This window comes from Papio anubis, chromosome 18 (assembly GCF_008728515.1).
Source record: "Papio anubis isolate 15944 chromosome 18, Panubis1.0, whole genome shotgun sequence".
NCBI classification, from domain to species: domain Eukaryota; kingdom Metazoa; phylum Chordata; class Mammalia; order Primates; family Cercopithecidae; genus Papio; species Papio anubis.
In genome coordinates this window covers 33137320-33152361 of record NC_044993.1, presented here as the reverse complement: position 1 = coordinate 33152361, position 15042 = coordinate 33137320, and the positions used below count along the sequence as shown (strand labels likewise).

The following is a 15042-nucleotide window of genomic DNA, read 5'->3' as shown; positions in this document are numbered from 1 at the left end:
GCAGGCCAGCATGGTCCTGATTCCTGGGCCGCTTGACACCTTTTCTTCTTTGAACATCAAATAGCAATTCCCACAACAAATGGCCAGAGGAACTAATTGCTGCCATTAATTACAAGTTACCTGGGGCCCAACTCCTTCCTAGTGAACACCACCACAATTTAGAAACTGCATAATAGGCCATCACCTCTGCATAGGCGACTGAAAGGACTTCATCCAGAACTAATCCTTCTCTGTACTCCATCTTGCTGGGAGGATCCTGGGTAATTTCCTACACTCCGCCAGTTACTTTGCTTGCCTGAATTAACCAAGGGCTGGAATTGAAGGAGGAACAGATTTCAGCCTGACCTAGGGAGAAACTTCTGAAGTTTCAGAGCCAAGTCACAACATGGAGCTCTCAGAGATACTGAGAGTCACATTAGAGACCCTGGAGAGGCCAAGACTGATGGTTCCATGTGGGGATGGCCTGGCTGGTGCTGTTGAAGGCGTGTGACCCACATACTGGGGCCAGTCTGTGAACTGTTTTCAGTCTGAAATATACACCCTAGAACAAATGTGTAATTTTATTTTTCCTATTTTGTCTTCCATATATTTATTGAAATTTTCCTATTCAATATAAAAAATGAATTTGGTGTTTTTTTCTTTTTGTCATACTAATAGATTTTATCTTACCAAAGCTTAAGTCTGTAACAGATTCCTGTGGCATTATATCACCTGTCACCATGCTCTTACATTTCTATTTAAGAAACTGACCTGAGGCAGGTGCCTATTTGCCTTAAGGCCCTCAGTGTGTAAGGTGACAGGACAAGGTCCCAGCACCCAGGTCTCTGGATCCTCCATGCAATCCACCATCCCAGCTCTGTTGGGTATGGAGTCCCCGTATTTCCAAGGCACACAAAGAAAACAGAGCCAGCATTAAGTCAACAATTTTATTATCATTCACATATTTCATTAAAAAAAATACAGTAAATGGGTCAGGGTTGTATGGAAAAAATTCCATGTTTGTGCAGGTCACTTTTTCTACATCTTCCAGCAGGGCCTTCCCGACATCAGTCGCAGCAGCTGCACTTCTCTAATGCCCCTTTACAGACACAGCCCTGGGCACACCTGGCACAGCTCACGGGGCAGCAGGAGCAGCAGCCTGGGGAAGAAGGGAGAGTGAGAGGTCAGACCAGACTTGACTGAGGACTTCCCTGCCCTCAAACAGGCCTGGCTCAAGCTCTGTCCCCAGCCCCAGAGGACACTTAGTTCAGGATGGCATGCACTGTTGGAGATGGGCGATAAGTGGCAGATCTTTCCAGTGAGGGTCTTCTGTGAAAAGCTTCTTATCCACATCTGAGCCCCAGACCTGGCAGAAGGCTGGAGAGGCAGTGACTGGGGTTATCAAGGGCAAAGGAAGGCTGGCTCCCCAGAACCACACACTTAGGTGAGGAAAGTCCTTAGGTGTCATGTCTGTGCTTGGCAGGCTGGTGCACTCTCTTGGCCTTAGTTTGTCTATTTTAAGAATGAAATTTGGGAATCAATCATGTCTAAAGATCTGGCTCTGATCCGGAATCAGTTGTTGGGGAAGGGGAGATGGGAAATTGACCGCTGGCCTACTCCTGCCTGCTGAGCTCTGGGTTCCTGCCTCTGACTTTGCTCAGCCCCAGATTCTTGGACATGGCCCCGCACTCACTCTTCTTGCAGAATATGCATTTGCACTCTTTGCACGTGCAGGACTCAGCGCAGGTGCAGGAGCCACCTGCAAGGAAGAGAAAAAGGCAGTGAATTTGATAAAGACAGCAGCAGTTGGTCAACAAATACTCCCAGCTGAGTGCATTGCCAGGCCGGATAGATAGAAGATAGCTCATGTTCGACTCAGGGCACCATGAAGCCTGACCTTACTTCTACCTCTAGAGGCTAGGATGGGTTTTATGTCCTTAATCCTGAAAAGGCAACAACCCCTGTCTCCCATCCACCCCAGGAACTGCACAGAGTACTGGGGCTCAGCCTAGCAGCCCCCGACTACCTGAGTGACATGAAGCAGGAGAATTATGAGCCTGAGTCCTCTCGCCTCTGAAATGGGAGGTATTAGAATAGGAATGTTCTAGGGGTGATGAAGGCGCTGAGAGGAAAAGCACTAGATCAATGAAATAAATGGCTCCACTTAACTAGAAATCAAAAAACACCTGTACTCCTAGGGGCATCGATCCTGTGGCGGGGAAATAGGTACCCTAAGGACCAGAAACCCAGGATGCCTTACCAGTGGAGCAGGAGCAGCTGGGGTCCATTTCGAGCCGTGGAGAGGTTGGAGATCCCAAGCAAGAAGTTGAGAGCCTATAAGGCACACGTGGAAGGCGTGGTGGAGCCCCACAGCCAGCGGCTGCTTTAATAGTCAGAGGAAGAGGGCCGGGAGCAAAGGCCCCGACCCGCGCTTGCACCCGCCCCGATGAGTCCGCCCCGCCCGAGGTCCTGGCCTGGGCTGTGCGCAGTAGAAGGGTCAGGCGCACAGTTCCCTGAGTAGCGCTGGGTGCCGACCGCGGGACCACCCCCGCCCCCCGCTTTGGCGCACTGCTAACGGGCTTTGCGCCCGGGGTACGCAGTCTCCCCAAGGTACCAGCCGCTTTTCCCAGTTTCCCCAAAGTTGCCTTCCACCCTAGTCCCCGCGCGTTCCGGGAACCCAGCTTGGCGTCTAGTCAGTCTCCCCCCTACCCCTCGCACCGTTTTCAGCTCGGCATGTCCAGAAGTCTGTGTGCAGCCACAGCCTCCCGCTCCCGCTCCCGGATCGGCGGAGTGCGGAGTGGGGACCGGGCGGTAGCGAGCGAGTTGTGTGCAGAGCCCCCGCCACCAATGTGATTTTCGTTTCTCCTCGCCCGCGCCTTGCCTGTCCCTGTCCACACCTAGGTCCCTCGGACCTGCTCCTCCGTACACATTAACACGGGGAACACGGGTCGGCCTCTCTCTCGCTTCCATTCTCCTCTCCTGAGAGGATGTGGGGGCACATTTATCCAGGACCTCCTTTGCAAATAAACCCCCATGCTCCCCACAGCCTAGCCAGGCTCCCCACTACCGGTTGGCAGTTCTGGACATGTGGGAAACCCCAAAAATGAGACGATTTCATGTGATGTGCTGACCCTGCTTTAAATTTAAAAGCAAGATGGGGAGGTAGCAGGAAGCTGTAGTCCAGGCTACTTAGGAGGCTGAGGCGGAAGGATCACCTGAGCCCAGGAGTAGGAGTCCTGCCTGGACAACACAGGGAGTCAACGTCTCTAAAAAAATAAAATTAAAAAGCAAGACAGCCAGTTATTTCTCTTCAGTATACCTGACTAAGGCATAACATAGAGTCTATACCTGTCCCTTTCTAATCACTTTCATTCATTCACAGCCAGCTGTGGAGTGACCCACCAGAGGAAGAACTCACCCTTCACTACGGGATGGCACCAAGCCATTCTTTAGAGATCTGTCCTCAACCCTAAAACCTCCCACTAGGCCCCACCTGCAATGTTGGAGGACACATTTCAACATGAGATTTGGCAGTGACAAAATATCTAAATCATAGCCCTCATGTAGGATTCAAGAAACTAGGAACTTGGGTTCCAGCACTATAGCCACTTTGAAGCCCAAAATCCAAGTGGATCTCAAGTTGTGGAGGAAAATCAGAAAATAAAAATAAGGGGTGAAGTTTCTGTGCCACACTGGGAATGAGACAAAGCGATCATGTATGGCCCCCACAGTGCAATACCATTTTACAGAAGTGTAAACTCAGTGAGGTAGCCTGGCTGGCCTGAAAGTTTTCACATTATTAGTGGCTCATATTTCCATCCAGAGCCTGGTATCTAAACTCGTGGTTTAACGCCCCCCCCGCAAGTCCATTTTCTGTAAGACACACAGAGAAGACCAGATTAAGATTCAAGTCAAAATTGTTTTATTGCCATTCACATATTTAATATAAAAAGAAATGCAGAAAATGGCTCAGGGTTGTATTAAAAAAAAAACCCAGGTTGTGAAGTTTGCTCTATTTACATCTGGGAGCAGAGCTCTTCCCACATCAGGCACAGCAGCTGCACTTCTCCGACGCCCCTTTGCAGACGCAGCCCTGGGCACACTTGGCACAGCCCACGGGGCAGCAGGAGCAGCAGCCTGGGGAAGAAGAGGAGAGTGAGAGGTGGCAGTAGACTGGACCAGGCACCTCCCTGCCCCAATAGCAAGCCTGGCTCGAGCTCAGACGCCAGACCCAGAGGATGCTTTTTTTGTGTGCCACAGCTCTGTTCTGAAACCACAGATGGTACAGTTGGGGTTTGTGTCCCAAGAGAAAAAGGTTTCCCTGCCCCATCTGAACTCAGAGCAGAAAGCATGGAGAGGGAACGACATGGACAACAGGGGCAAAGGAAGCCCAGTTACCCAGAATCAGGCACTCAGTGTCAGCTTTGGGTTCCCTCCCAACCTTAGCCACAGCCCCAGATTCCTGGAGATGGCCCCTCACTCACTCTTCTTGCAGGAGGTGCATTTGCACTCTTTGCATGTGCAGGAGCCGGCGCAGGCGCAGGAGACATCTGCAGGGAAGAGAAAAACGCAGTGAGCAGTGAGTGAGATGCAGAAGGTACAGCAGTGGGTCAATGAGTCTCCAGTGCCCTCTCCTCTGTGCAGGGCCAGCCCTCAGAGCTCCTTTCTCACTCAGGACAGAGGAATAGAGGCCCCATGTCCTCCCAACTCACACTGGGAAGCGCAAGCACCCTCCTGTTTTACCCCACCAGGAAGGTCCCTGCTGCACACCCAACCCAGGAATACTGAGACTGCGAGCCACAACCTTCTGTCCTGAACTCTGAAGACTCTATGTCTCTAGCCCCCCATCCACCCTGATTGCTCAGAGCCTGGAGGAGAACATTGGTGCCCAGCCTGCAGGACCCTGACCAACTGAGTGATGTGAAGCAGGACTGCCTTGAGCCTCAGTATCCTTAACTCTGACTTAGAGGCCCAGCGGGGAGGGCAATGCTCTCAGGGGCGTGATCAGAAAGAAAGCACCTAAGGAAGTAAAGGAGTCCCCTTCTGCTCAGAACTTAAAATGCGACCTCCTCAAACCCAGAGACCCTCTGAACTGGGGCTGGGAAATGGGAAACCCAGGGCGCAGAGTCGGGCTTCTCTTACCAGTGGCGCAGGAGCAGTTGGGGTCCATTTCGAGCCGCGGTGAGGCTGGAGATCTTAGCGAGAAATCGAGAGACAGCAAGGCGCACGTGGACGGCGTGGTGGAGCGCCACAGCCTGGGGCTGCTTTTGTATTCAGGGAAGGGGGCCGGGCGCAGAAGCCCTGCCTGGCGCTTGCACCCGCCCTGCTGGGTTCGCGCCGCCTGCGGTACTAGACTGGGCTGTGCGCAACAGAAGGGTCGGGGGCACCATCTACAGAGCTCCGCTGGGGAAGCGCCGCGGAACCGCCCCTTTGGAGCCGGTTCGCGCAGAGGGGCAGTGCGCCCGGGGATACACCCTGTCCCCGAGGTCCTGGCCGCCTTTCCCAGTTTCCTCGAAGTTGCCTTCCACCCTCCTCCCGGCGGGTTCCGGGACGCCAGCCTTGGCGACGGGAGCGTCTCCACCCCACCCCTCGCCCCGCCGTTTTCAGCTGGGCCTGTCCCAGAGTCCGGGTGCAGCCCTCCTGCTCCCGTCCCCGGATCGGCTGAGTGCAGAGCGGGGAGCCTGCGGTAGCGAGCGAGTTGTGTGCAGAGCACCCGCCACCGATGTGGCTTTCGTTTCTCCTCGTCCCCCCGCCTTGCCTGTCCCTGTCCACACCGCGGTCCCTCTGACCCGCTCCTCCATACACAGCAAGACGGGGAACACGGGTCGGCCTCTCTCTTCCGTCCATTCTCCTCGCCTGAGAGGATGTGTGGGCACATTTGTCCAGGTCCTCCTTTGCAGGTAAGTCTCCATGCTCCCTACAGCCTAGCCGGCCACCTCCACTGCCGGCTGGCAGTTCTGGACATGTGGGATGTCCCCAAAGAGTGATGACTTCAGATGACATGCAGACCCTTCTTTAAATTAAAAAGCAAGGTGGGGAAGGTGGTGGAAAGCTGTAGTCCCACCTACTTAGGAGGCTGAGGTGGGAGGATCACTTGAGTCGAGGAGTTCGAGTCCTGCCTAGTCCAAATAGCGAGTCACTGTCTCTAAAAAAAAAAAAAAAAAAAAAAACAAGACATCCAGTTATTTCTCTTCAATATACCTGACTATTGCATGACATTGAGTCTACACCAGTCCCTTTTTAATCACTTTCATTCTTTGAATCCTCACAGCAATTCTAAAGAGAAATACTAATTATGAACCCGTTTTGCTAATTACGGGACTGCACAGAAAAGAGTAACTGGCTGGTCATCACAGAGGTAAACAGTTGTGCACTGATTTAAATCCAGCCAGCCTCTTAACGGGAAGTGTCCATGATCAAGCCTTCCTTTAGCCCAAGTATGTCGTCAACACTTCTCTATTGCTGGAAATTTTTTTAAAAACAGGGGCTGGCCCAGTGGCTCACACCTGTAATCCCACACTTAGGAAGGCCGAGGCTGATGGATCACCTGAGGTCAGGAGTTGCAGACCAGCCTGGCTAACATGGCAAAACCCTGTTTCCACTAAAAATACAAAAATTATTCTGGTTTGGTGGCAGTCGCCTGTAATCCCAACTGCTCAGGAGGTTGAGGCAGGAAAATCACTTGAACCAGGGAGGCAGAGTTTGCAGCTTGGGCCATTTCACTGCAGCTGGGCGAAGAAGATGAAACTCTATCTCAAAAAATAGAGATGAAAAACCCCCAAATAAACAACAGGAAGCTACCAGCTCTATGATGGACAGTGGCAAAAGCGATCCATAAGTGTAATACACACACACACACACACACACATATTAATTTGGGGCTATCTTCCATGTGTGTGACAAGATTGATTTTCACTTTCTCTGATAGAAGAGTTTGATTTTCATAAAATATGTGTATGAAGGTATTAATCAGTGTAAAATATTAACTAAAAAATGATGCAAGTGGTAACAGAAAGGGCAGTCATTCTTCTGTATCTGACATGAAGCACAGAATCTTGCTCATAGCTTTATAACGCTAATGTTGATTACAATATTATGGGAACACTGAATGGCTCTCTTTGGACCACAGGACATGTACTCATGTGGCAGATGAGAATAACAGGATACACAGTTGAGCACTCCAGGCCTTTGTGTGCAAATAAATAAATATCCCCTATGCGCCATAAAATGATCAAAAAAAGCAACAGCTAATATTATAGACCCCACACCACTCACACCATTCTAAGTTGCTTGTAGGCATTAAGTTCTGGGCTGGGCTGCGCGCTGCAGAAGGGCCAGGGGACCCTTTTGGCGCCGGTTCACGCAGAAGGGGCTGTGTGCCTGCGTCCCTGAGGTCGCGGCTGCCTTTCCCAGTTTCCTTGAAGTTGCCTTCCATCCACCTCCCTGCGCGTTCTGGGATACCAGCCTTGGCTTCACAGGCGTCTCCTTTATACCTCCATAATACAGAGGTTAGTATTATGCCCCTTGTGCAGTGGAGGAGACTGAGCCATAGACAGGTTGTGCCATGCAGCTAAAAGTAACAGAGGTGGGATTTGCACTCATGCATGCTGACGGCAGCATCATACACTCACCCACCACCCTCTGCCACCAAGTTACATGAAGGATAAGGACATGGAAAACCTAGCACAGGGGCAGCAATAGGAGGTGCACTCTGTGGACAGGAATGTCCCCCTGCACAGCTCTGTGACATCTCTGGGTTTCAGTTCTCATCTGTCAAGCCAAGAGCAACATTCGTTCATGCCAAAGAGTCTTTGTGTCTTTGAACTGAGATAGGCAAGATTTAGCATCCAGTGGCATCATAATCTACCAGCCGTGGCCAGGGCCACAGACCAGGTGTAGCATAGGTTCATTCATCCCTTGACTTCTGAGCTATGTGACACTGGGTAGGTTACTTAACTAATCTGGAAGACAACATAAGCACTCCAGGCCCTGCATATTTGCTGTCCCAGTCTTGAGGCCTGTGGCTCTCATTCCGGAGGTCGTGTGATCAGATGATATGAAGGATGGGAACAGATTTTATGTCTGGTCAAATGTAGGGGCAGCATCTTATTGAAAAGCACTTTCCGCAGAAGGTCGTCCACACTGCTGGCAGGGTCAGCCAGGTTGCAGTCCCATTCCCAGCATCCAATTCACAGCAGTGCTTTCAAACCCATAAGATTTCTCTTAGCTTTGGGATTTAACAGGCTTCATTCTCTAAAAAAGGCAGTGTAGAGTGAATGATCATCATTGCTACTGTTTATTAAACCCTAGCCAGGGGCCAGATTATGCTGTCATGTAATCCCTGCTTTGAGATATAATCTGGTTTCTACAAATAAGGAACTGGAGGCTCAGAGAGTTTAAGTGATGCAGTCAGGCCACACAGCCAGTACATGGTGAGGTGGGCTGTGAACCAGGACTACCTGACACCAAAACCCGTGCCCTAGGCACAGGCTGCCTTCTGAAGTCTCCTCTTCACAGGGAAGCAGTGGGCAAGCGTGCTCCTGACCTCCAGGACAGAAGGATCATCTTCCTCTTCGATTGAACATCAAATAGCGTTCCCTCCACATAGCCAGGGAAACTGATTGTTGGTTTTAATTACAAGTCAGCCAGGGCCTTACTCCTTCCTACTGAGCACCACCACACCCTCCAAACTGCAGAATCCGCCGTCATTTCTGCATGAGCAGGCGTGAAGCATTTCATGTGGAACCCATGATCACACACACTTCATTTTGCCAGGGACATGCCGGGCATGTCCTTCCATATTCCCAGTGACTTTACTGGTTGGAAGTAGTCAAGGGCTGCAATTTGAAAGAAGGACAAATTCAGCCTGAGTTTGGGAGGAATTTCCAAAGATTCAGAGCCCAGTCACAACAGGGAGCTCTCAGGGTCAGTGAGTGTCTTGTCAGTGACACTGGGCAGGCCAAGCCTGATGGTTCCTTGTGGGGATGTGCTGGGCAGTGCTGCTCAAGGTGTGAGAGCCACACACTGGGGCCAGTTTGCTGTTTCCTTTCTTTTCTTGTTTTGAGACAGGGTCTCAGTTGCCCAGGCTGGACTGTAGTGGCACAATCGTGGTGCACCACAACCTCTGCCTCCGGGTTTCAGGCAACTCTTATGCCTCAGCCTTCCAAGTGGCTGGGATTACAGACGCATGCCATCATGCCCGATTAATTTTTGTATTTTTAGTAGAGATGAGGTTTCATCATGTTGGCCAGACTGGTCTTAAACTGCTGGCCTCTAGTTATCCACCTACCTTGGCCTCCCAAAGTGCTGGGTTTATAGGCCTGAGCCACCACGCCTGGTCTGGTTTGTTGTTTCTGGGCCACAATGCACATCATCATATGTTCAAAGTTTGTACATCTTTCATTTTCCTATTTCTTTATGGATTTATTGAACTGCTTTCCTGTTGGATCTAAAAAATGGGTTTTGTATGTGGTGTTTTATCTCATTATCTCTATGATCGATACTATTACATTTACCAAGGTTTAAGTCTGTGATGGATAGGAAGTAAAAACTGTCCTTCACCAAAGTGTTTGAAAAGCCCCATTGTGCTAGCCTGTTTGCATTGCTCTAATGGAATCCCTGAGACTAGGTAATTTATAAAGAAAAGAAGTTTGTTTTGATTTCTGCTTCTGCAGGCTGTGCAGAGTGTGGTGCAGGCATCTGCCTCTGATGAGGGCCGCAGGAAGCCTGCAATCCTGGCAGAAGACCAAGGGGGAGCAGGTACATCACATGGAGAGACAGGGAGCAAGAGAGAGAAGGGGACGGTGCCTGGCTCTTTTAAACAGTCAGCTCTGGAGTGACCTACCAGAGGAAGAACTCACTCTTCACCATGGGATGGCACCAAGCCATTCTTTAGGGATCTGTCCTCATGACCCCAAAAGCTCCCACTTGGCCTCACCTGCAGTATTGGAAGTCACATTTCAACATGAGATTTGGCAGTGACAAAACATCCAAAGCCTAGCACCCTTGTAGGATTCAAGGAACTGAGGAGTTGAGTACCAGCACTGTAGCCACTTTTAAGCCTCAAATCCAATGTGGATCTGAGGCTGGGCAGGAAAATCAGAAAATAAAAATGAGGGATGCAGTTTCTGTGCTACATTTGGCATGAGACTGGAAGCGATCATGTATGGTCCCCACCCATATGGTGTGCACAGTGCAATCCCATTTTACAGAAGTGTAAACTCAATGAGGTAACCTGGCTGGCCTAAAAGTGTTCACATTATTAGTGGCTCACATTTCCATCCAGAGCCTGCTATCTAAACTCGTGGTTTAACCCCCACCCAAGTCCATTTTTTTCCAAGACACACAAAGAAGACCACAGTAAGATTCAAGTCAAAATTGTTTTATTGTCATTCACATATTTAATATAATAGGACATGCAGCAAATGGCTAGGGGTTGTATGTAAAAAAAAAACCCTCCAGGTTGTGCAGGTTGCTCTATTTACACCTGGGAGCAGAGCTCTTCCCACATCAGGCACAGCAGCTGCACTTCTCCGACGCCCCTTTGCAGACACAGCCCTGGGCACACTTGGCACAGCCCACGGGGCAGCAGGAGCAGCAGCCTGGGGAAGAAGGGGAGAGTGAGAGGTGGCAGTAGACTGGACCAGGCACCTCCCTGCCCCAATAGCAAGCCTGGCTCGAGCTCAGACGCCAGACCCAGAGGATGCTTTTTTCGTGTGCCACAGCTCTGTTCTGAAATCATAGATGGTACAGTTGGGGTTTGCGTCCCAAGAGAAAAATGCTTCCCTGCTCCATCTGAACTCAGGGCAGAAAGCATGGAGAGGGAATGACACAGCCAACTGGGGCAAAGGAAGGCCAGTTCCCCAGAAGCAAGCATTCAGTGTCAGCCTTGGGTTCCCTCCCAACCTTAGCCACAGCCCCAGATTCCTGGAGATGGCCCTGCACTCACTCTTCTTGCAGGAGGTGCATTTGCACGCTTTGCACTTGCAGGAGCCGGCGCAGGTGCAAGAGCCACCTGCAAGGAAGAGAAAAAGCCAGCGAGTGGTGAATGAGATGCAGAAGATACAGCAGTAGGTCTATGAGTGTCCAGTTCCCCCTCCTCTGTGCAGGGCCAGCCCTCAGAGCTCCTTTCCCACTCAGCAGAGGAAGAGAAGCCCCATCTCCTCTCCTTTCATGTTGGGAAAACCGAGCCCCCTCCATTTGTATTCCAAAGGTAAGTCCCAGTCTCCAGGCACAGCCCGGGATGACTGCGACTTCAACTTTCTGTCCTGAACCCCGAAGAGGCAATGTCCCTTGCCTCCCATCCAATCCAGATGCTCAGAGCCTGGTTAGATAATTGAGGATCAGCCAGCAGCCTCGTGACCAACGGGATGATGTGGAGCAGGACAGCCTTGAGCCTCAGGACCCTCAACTCTGACACAGAGGCACAGGGACGAGGGCAATGCTGTCAGGAGCTTGACCAAGAGGAAAGCACTGGACGAAATAAAGTAGTCCCCTCACCTCAGATCGCAAAACGCGACCTCCTCAAACCCAGGGACACTCTCCATGGTGTCTGGGAATTTGGCATCCCAAGGCACAGACCCGGGCGCCCCTTACCAGCGGCGCAGGAGCAGTTGGGGTCCATTGCAAGCTGAGGCGAGACTCTGGAGTTCCCAAGCGAGAAGCCAAGAGGCGGTGGAGCACCTGGAGTGCGTGGTGCAGCTCCACAGCCAGCGGCTGCTCTTATAGTCGGGGAGCGGGCCGGGAGCAGAAACCCCGCCCCGCCCTTGCACTCGCCCTCCTGAGTCCCAGCCGCCCGCGGTCCTGGGCTGGCCTGTGCGCAGCAGACGGGCCGGGCGCAAAGCACGGTGAACGCAGGTCGGTGCACACCGCCTGGCCGCCCCTTTCCCACCAGCTAGCGCGGGAGGCGCTGTGCACCCGGGTGAGCTGCTTCTCTCATCCTGCGGGGCCTTCCCAGTTCCCCAAGATTACCTGCTACTCCCACTCCTTGGCGTTCCGCGTGCCCGGAAATGCTGACCTGCGCCCCACACCCCGGGGCCTGCCCACCCCCTTGTCTACAGCTAAGCCTTTCCTGGAGTCCCAGTGCAACCCCAGTCTCTTGTTCGACTGTCTGGATTGGCGGGAGGAGGGAGCATAGCAAGGGAGTAGTGTGCAAGGGACAGGCGGAGGATGCGACCTTCGGATCTCTGGCATTGCCTGTCCCTGTTCCTGTCCCCACCTCAGTTCTTCCACCACGTTTCTGCTGTGCACAGAAACACGGAAGGCACAGGGTCCTGTCTCCCTCCCGTCAAAGTATGCTTATTCATATCCCTCTATGTCTCTGTTTTGCTTCTAGGACTGACCTTGATGCTTGGTTTTGTTTAAAGATTTCAAGCAGTGAAGAGATAAACATATCTAAGCCATAGGGAAGCTTCATCACCGACCTCTCTCCCTTGAGAAGCTGACAGGATTCACACCCAGCAGTGCCACTTCCCAGCCCCCTGACCCTGGGCTAGTGGCTTGAACTGCTGGTATTGTCATTGTCCAGATTAGGAATACGGGTTCATAAATAGAACACATGTCCCTTTATGGTTGTTGTGAGGGTTCAAAGAAAGTGACTAAACAGGACCAAACCCAGACCCGTGTAACCGCAGAGCAATAGAAACATGGAAGGAAAAATAACCAGCTCTCTTGCTTTCTAATTTAATGCAGGATCTTCATATCACCTTCAATGATCCCTCTTCTAGGGACATCCCACACTTTCAAAACTGCCATCCTGTAGTGGGGTACCCGGCTAAGCTGTGGGGAGACCCTGGAGAGATTTATGCAAAGGAGGACCTGGACAAAGGTGCCCACTCAGGCCCTCAAGAGTGGAGAATGGAAGAGAGAGAGGCAGAGCCCTGTGTCTTCTGTGTTGCTGTGCACAGGAGAAACGTGACCAAAGGACTGAGGTAGGAACCGGGGACAGGGCGGATAAGGCCAGAGATGTGAAGTTTGCACCCTTGGCCTGCCCTTTGCACACTGCTGCCTTGCTATGTTCCTTGCTTTGGCAGATCCAGAAAGTGGAGCACAAGACTGGGGTTACCCTCGACTCCAGGAAAGGCTTAGCTATTGACTAGAGACCTGGGCGTTGGTGAAAGTGGGGGGAAAGACAGAATACTGGGGTAGGCAGAACGCCAAGGGGCGGGTGTAGCAGGCAACCTCAGGGAAGTTGGGAAGGCCCGGCAGGGTGAGAGAAGCCGCACAGCGCCTCCCTCGCGAGCCGGTGCGAAAGGGGCCGTCCCACGGTGTGCACCCCGCTGAGCTCAAGGGACATTGCACCTGGCCCATCTATTGCGCACAGCCCAGCCCAGGACGGCCGGCGGGGCAGACTGGGCAGGGCGGGTGCAAGGGCGGGGCGAGGTGTCTGCGCCCGGCCCCCTCCGCTGACTATAAAAGCAGCCGCTGGCTGTTGGGCTCCACCACGCCTTCCACGTGCACCACTGCCTCTTCCCTTCTGGCTTGGGAACTCCAGCCTCTCCTCGGGTTGCAATGGACCCCAACTGCTCCTGCGCGGCTGGTAAGGGGCTCCCGGGTTCTGTGTCTTGGGCAATGGACACTCATTAACTCACTGCTGTATCTTCTGCATCTCACTCACGGCTCACTGGCTTTTTCTCTTTCTCACAGGTGACTCCTGCTCCTGCGCCGGCTCCTGCACGTGCAAAGAGTGTAAATGCACCTCCTGCAAGAAGAGTGAGTGCGGGGCCATCTCCGTTGTCTGGGGCTAAGGTTGGGAGGGAACCCAAGGCTGGCCCTGGAGGCATGCTTTTGGGGAACTGGCCTTCCTTTCTCCCCATACCTTGTCACTGCCTTTCCAGTCTTCTGCCCTGTCCAGGGCGCCTTTGGGGCTGGACAGCTTTCTCATAGGAAGACCTACCCCAGGTATTCCCTAGTTGTCTCCTGACAAAGCCATGCCATCCTGAACTAAGGGTCCTTTGGAGCTAGAGGCTCTGTTGGGCAGGGAGGTCCCTGGGCGAGTCAGTTGTGACCTCTCACGCTCCTCTTCTTCCCCAGGCTGCTGCTCCCGCTACCGCGTGGGCTGTGCCAAGTGTGCCCAGGGCTATGTCTGCAAAGGGGCGTCAGAGACATGCAGCTGCTGCGACTGATGCCAGGACAGCCTTTCTCCCAGATGTTAATAGCCAGACATGTACACACCTAGATTTTTTTTTTTATACCACCTTGACCGGTTTGCTACATTCCTTTTCCTATGAAATATGTGAGTGATAATTAAACACTTTAGACGTGATTCTGCCTTCAGTTTCCCTTGCGTGTTTTGGAAATCAGAGACTGGGATCAGGGATTGAACTGGGAATGCAGACTCCTGGGCTCTAGATGGAAATGTGAGCCCCTAACAATCCAAGTGCCTTAAGGCAAGCCAAGCTGCCTCACTGTGCTTCCTCTTTTGCAGAAAGGAATAGCACATCGTGAGGTCATTGGTGGGGATCCGGGATACAGGACCACCTTCATTCTCAAATGCCGCACAGAAACTTCTGAATGCCTCCTGTTTCTTCTCTGATTTCTCTGTCCAACTTCAATTCCTCTTTGGATTTCAGGTTCAAAAGTAACTACAGGGGATGGAATCAAAGTCTTTAGTTATTTAATTCTACACGAGGCTTCTCAAACTCCAGGATGAAGGAGCGGTTTTTCATTCCTATCCATTCCACACCTAAACCTTGGTAAATGAAATAATACTAATGATGGAAATCATGAAACTAAATTCAACATACAAAATCTGGCTGAGTAGCATGACTCACACCTATATTCCCCATATTTTGAGAGGCAAATGGGAGGACCACTTGACACCAGGAGTTTGAGACTAGCCTTGGCAACATAGGGAGACTCCTGTCTCTAAATAAATAAACACTTTGCAAAGTATGGTGGTGCAAGTCTGTAATCCTAGCTACTTGGAGGCTGAGGCAGGAGGATCCATCTAACTCAGGAACTGAAGGCTGCAGTGAGCCATGTTTTCACCATTGCACCACAGTCTGGGTGACAGAAGGAGACCTCATAAAAAAATTACAAAATCCATTTTTAGGCTCAACAGGA

The 15042-nt window shown here is 51.7% G+C and overlaps 4 protein-coding genes across 5 annotated transcripts; 1 reads left to right on the top strand and 3 right to left on the bottom strand.

Moving 5' to 3' along the window:
• Positions 1-912: 912 nt before the first annotated feature.
• LOC103880461 (metallothionein-1E-like) lies at positions 913-2367 on the bottom strand. Its single transcript, XM_009196480.1, has 3 exons — positions 2240-2367; positions 1673-1738; positions 913-1138 (listed from the first exon to the last, which is right to left on the bottom strand). The coding sequence occupies exons 1-3, from the start codon at positions 2265-2267 to the stop codon at positions 1047-1049; spliced, it is 186 nt and encodes a 61-aa protein (XP_009194744.1). The 5' UTR covers positions 2268-2367; the 3' UTR covers positions 913-1046.
• A 1512-nt stretch (positions 2368-3879) lies between these two features.
• On the bottom strand, positions 3880-5254 carry LOC101023389 (metallothionein-1E). Its single transcript, XM_009196482.2, has 3 exons — positions 5122-5254; positions 4464-4529; positions 3880-4116 (listed from the first exon to the last, which is right to left on the bottom strand). The coding sequence occupies exons 1-3, from the start codon at positions 5147-5149 to the stop codon at positions 4025-4027; spliced, it is 186 nt and encodes a 61-aa protein (XP_009194746.1). The 5' UTR covers positions 5150-5254; the 3' UTR covers positions 3880-4024.
• Positions 5255-10344: 5090 nt separating this feature from the next.
• LOC103880462 (metallothionein-1E-like) lies at positions 10345-11701 on the bottom strand. Of its 2 annotated transcripts, none has more exons than XM_017953389.3 (3): positions 11575-11701; positions 10860-10993; positions 10345-10580 (listed from the first exon to the last, which is right to left on the bottom strand). In XM_017953389.3, the coding sequence occupies exons 1-3, from the start codon at positions 11600-11602 to the stop codon at positions 10380-10382; spliced, it is 363 nt and encodes a 120-aa protein (XP_017808878.2). In that variant the 5' UTR covers positions 11603-11701; the 3' UTR covers positions 10345-10379. The 2 variants fall into 2 exon arrangements, with proteins under 2 accessions (XP_017808878.2, XP_009194747.1); XM_009196483.4 differs by having other exon boundaries at positions 10348-10580; positions 10928-10993.
• A 1617-nt stretch (positions 11702-13318) lies between these two features.
• LOC103880463 (metallothionein-2-like) lies at positions 13319-14242 on the top strand. Its single transcript, XM_009196484.3, has 3 exons — positions 13319-13516; positions 13624-13689; positions 14011-14242. Exons 1-3 carry the CDS (start codon positions 13489-13491, stop codon positions 14100-14102), a joined length of 186 nt encoding a protein of 61 aa, XP_009194748.2. The 5' UTR covers positions 13319-13488; the 3' UTR covers positions 14103-14242.
• Positions 14243-15042: the final 800 nt, after the last annotated feature.

What these genes read in the sequence shown, in the direction of transcription:
- LOC103880461 (XM_009196480.1), bottom strand. Translation starts at nt 2,267, where the DNA reads ATGGACCCCAGCTGCTCCTGCTCCACTG. An exon ending in CAGCTGCTCCTGCTCCACTG is followed by an intron (nt 1,739 to 2,239) that starts GTAAGGCATCCT and finishes TCTTCCTTGCAG; the next exon opens with GTGGCTCCTGCACCTGCGCT. An exon ending in ATGCATATTCTGCAAGAAGA is followed by an intron (nt 1,139 to 1,672) that starts GTGAGTGCGGGG and finishes CTTCTTCCCCAG; the next exon opens with GCTGCTGCTCCTGCTGCCCC.
- LOC101023389 (XM_009196482.2), bottom strand. Translation starts at nt 5,149, where the DNA reads ATGGACCCCAACTGCTCCTGCGCCACTG. An exon ending in CAACTGCTCCTGCGCCACTG is followed by an intron (nt 4,530 to 5,121) that starts GTAAGAGAAGCC and finishes TCTTCCCTGCAG; the next exon opens with ATGTCTCCTGCGCCTGCGCC. An exon ending in ATGCACCTCCTGCAAGAAGA is followed by an intron (nt 4,117 to 4,463) that starts GTGAGTGAGGGG and finishes CTTCTTCCCCAG; the next exon opens with GCTGCTGCTCCTGCTGCCCC.
- LOC103880462 (XM_017953389.3), bottom strand. Translation starts at nt 11,602, where the DNA reads ATGGACCCCAACTGCTCCTGCGCCGCTG. An exon ending in CAACTGCTCCTGCGCCGCTG is followed by an intron (nt 10,994 to 11,574) that starts GTAAGGGGCGCC and finishes TCTTCCTTGCAG; the next exon opens with GTGGCTCTTGCACCTGCGCC. An exon ending in GAGGGAACCCAAGGCTGACA is followed by an intron (nt 10,581 to 10,859) that starts CTGAATGCTTGC and finishes CTTCTTCCCCAG; the next exon opens with GCTGCTGCTCCTGCTGCCCC.
- LOC103880463 (XM_009196484.3), top strand. Translation starts at nt 13,489, where the DNA reads ATGGACCCCAACTGCTCCTGCGCGGCTG. An exon ending in CAACTGCTCCTGCGCGGCTG is followed by an intron (nt 13,517 to 13,623) that starts GTAAGGGGCTCC and finishes TCTTTCTCACAG; the next exon opens with GTGACTCCTGCTCCTGCGCC. An exon ending in ATGCACCTCCTGCAAGAAGA is followed by an intron (nt 13,690 to 14,010) that starts GTGAGTGCGGGG and finishes CTTCTTCCCCAG; the next exon opens with GCTGCTGCTCCCGCTACCGC.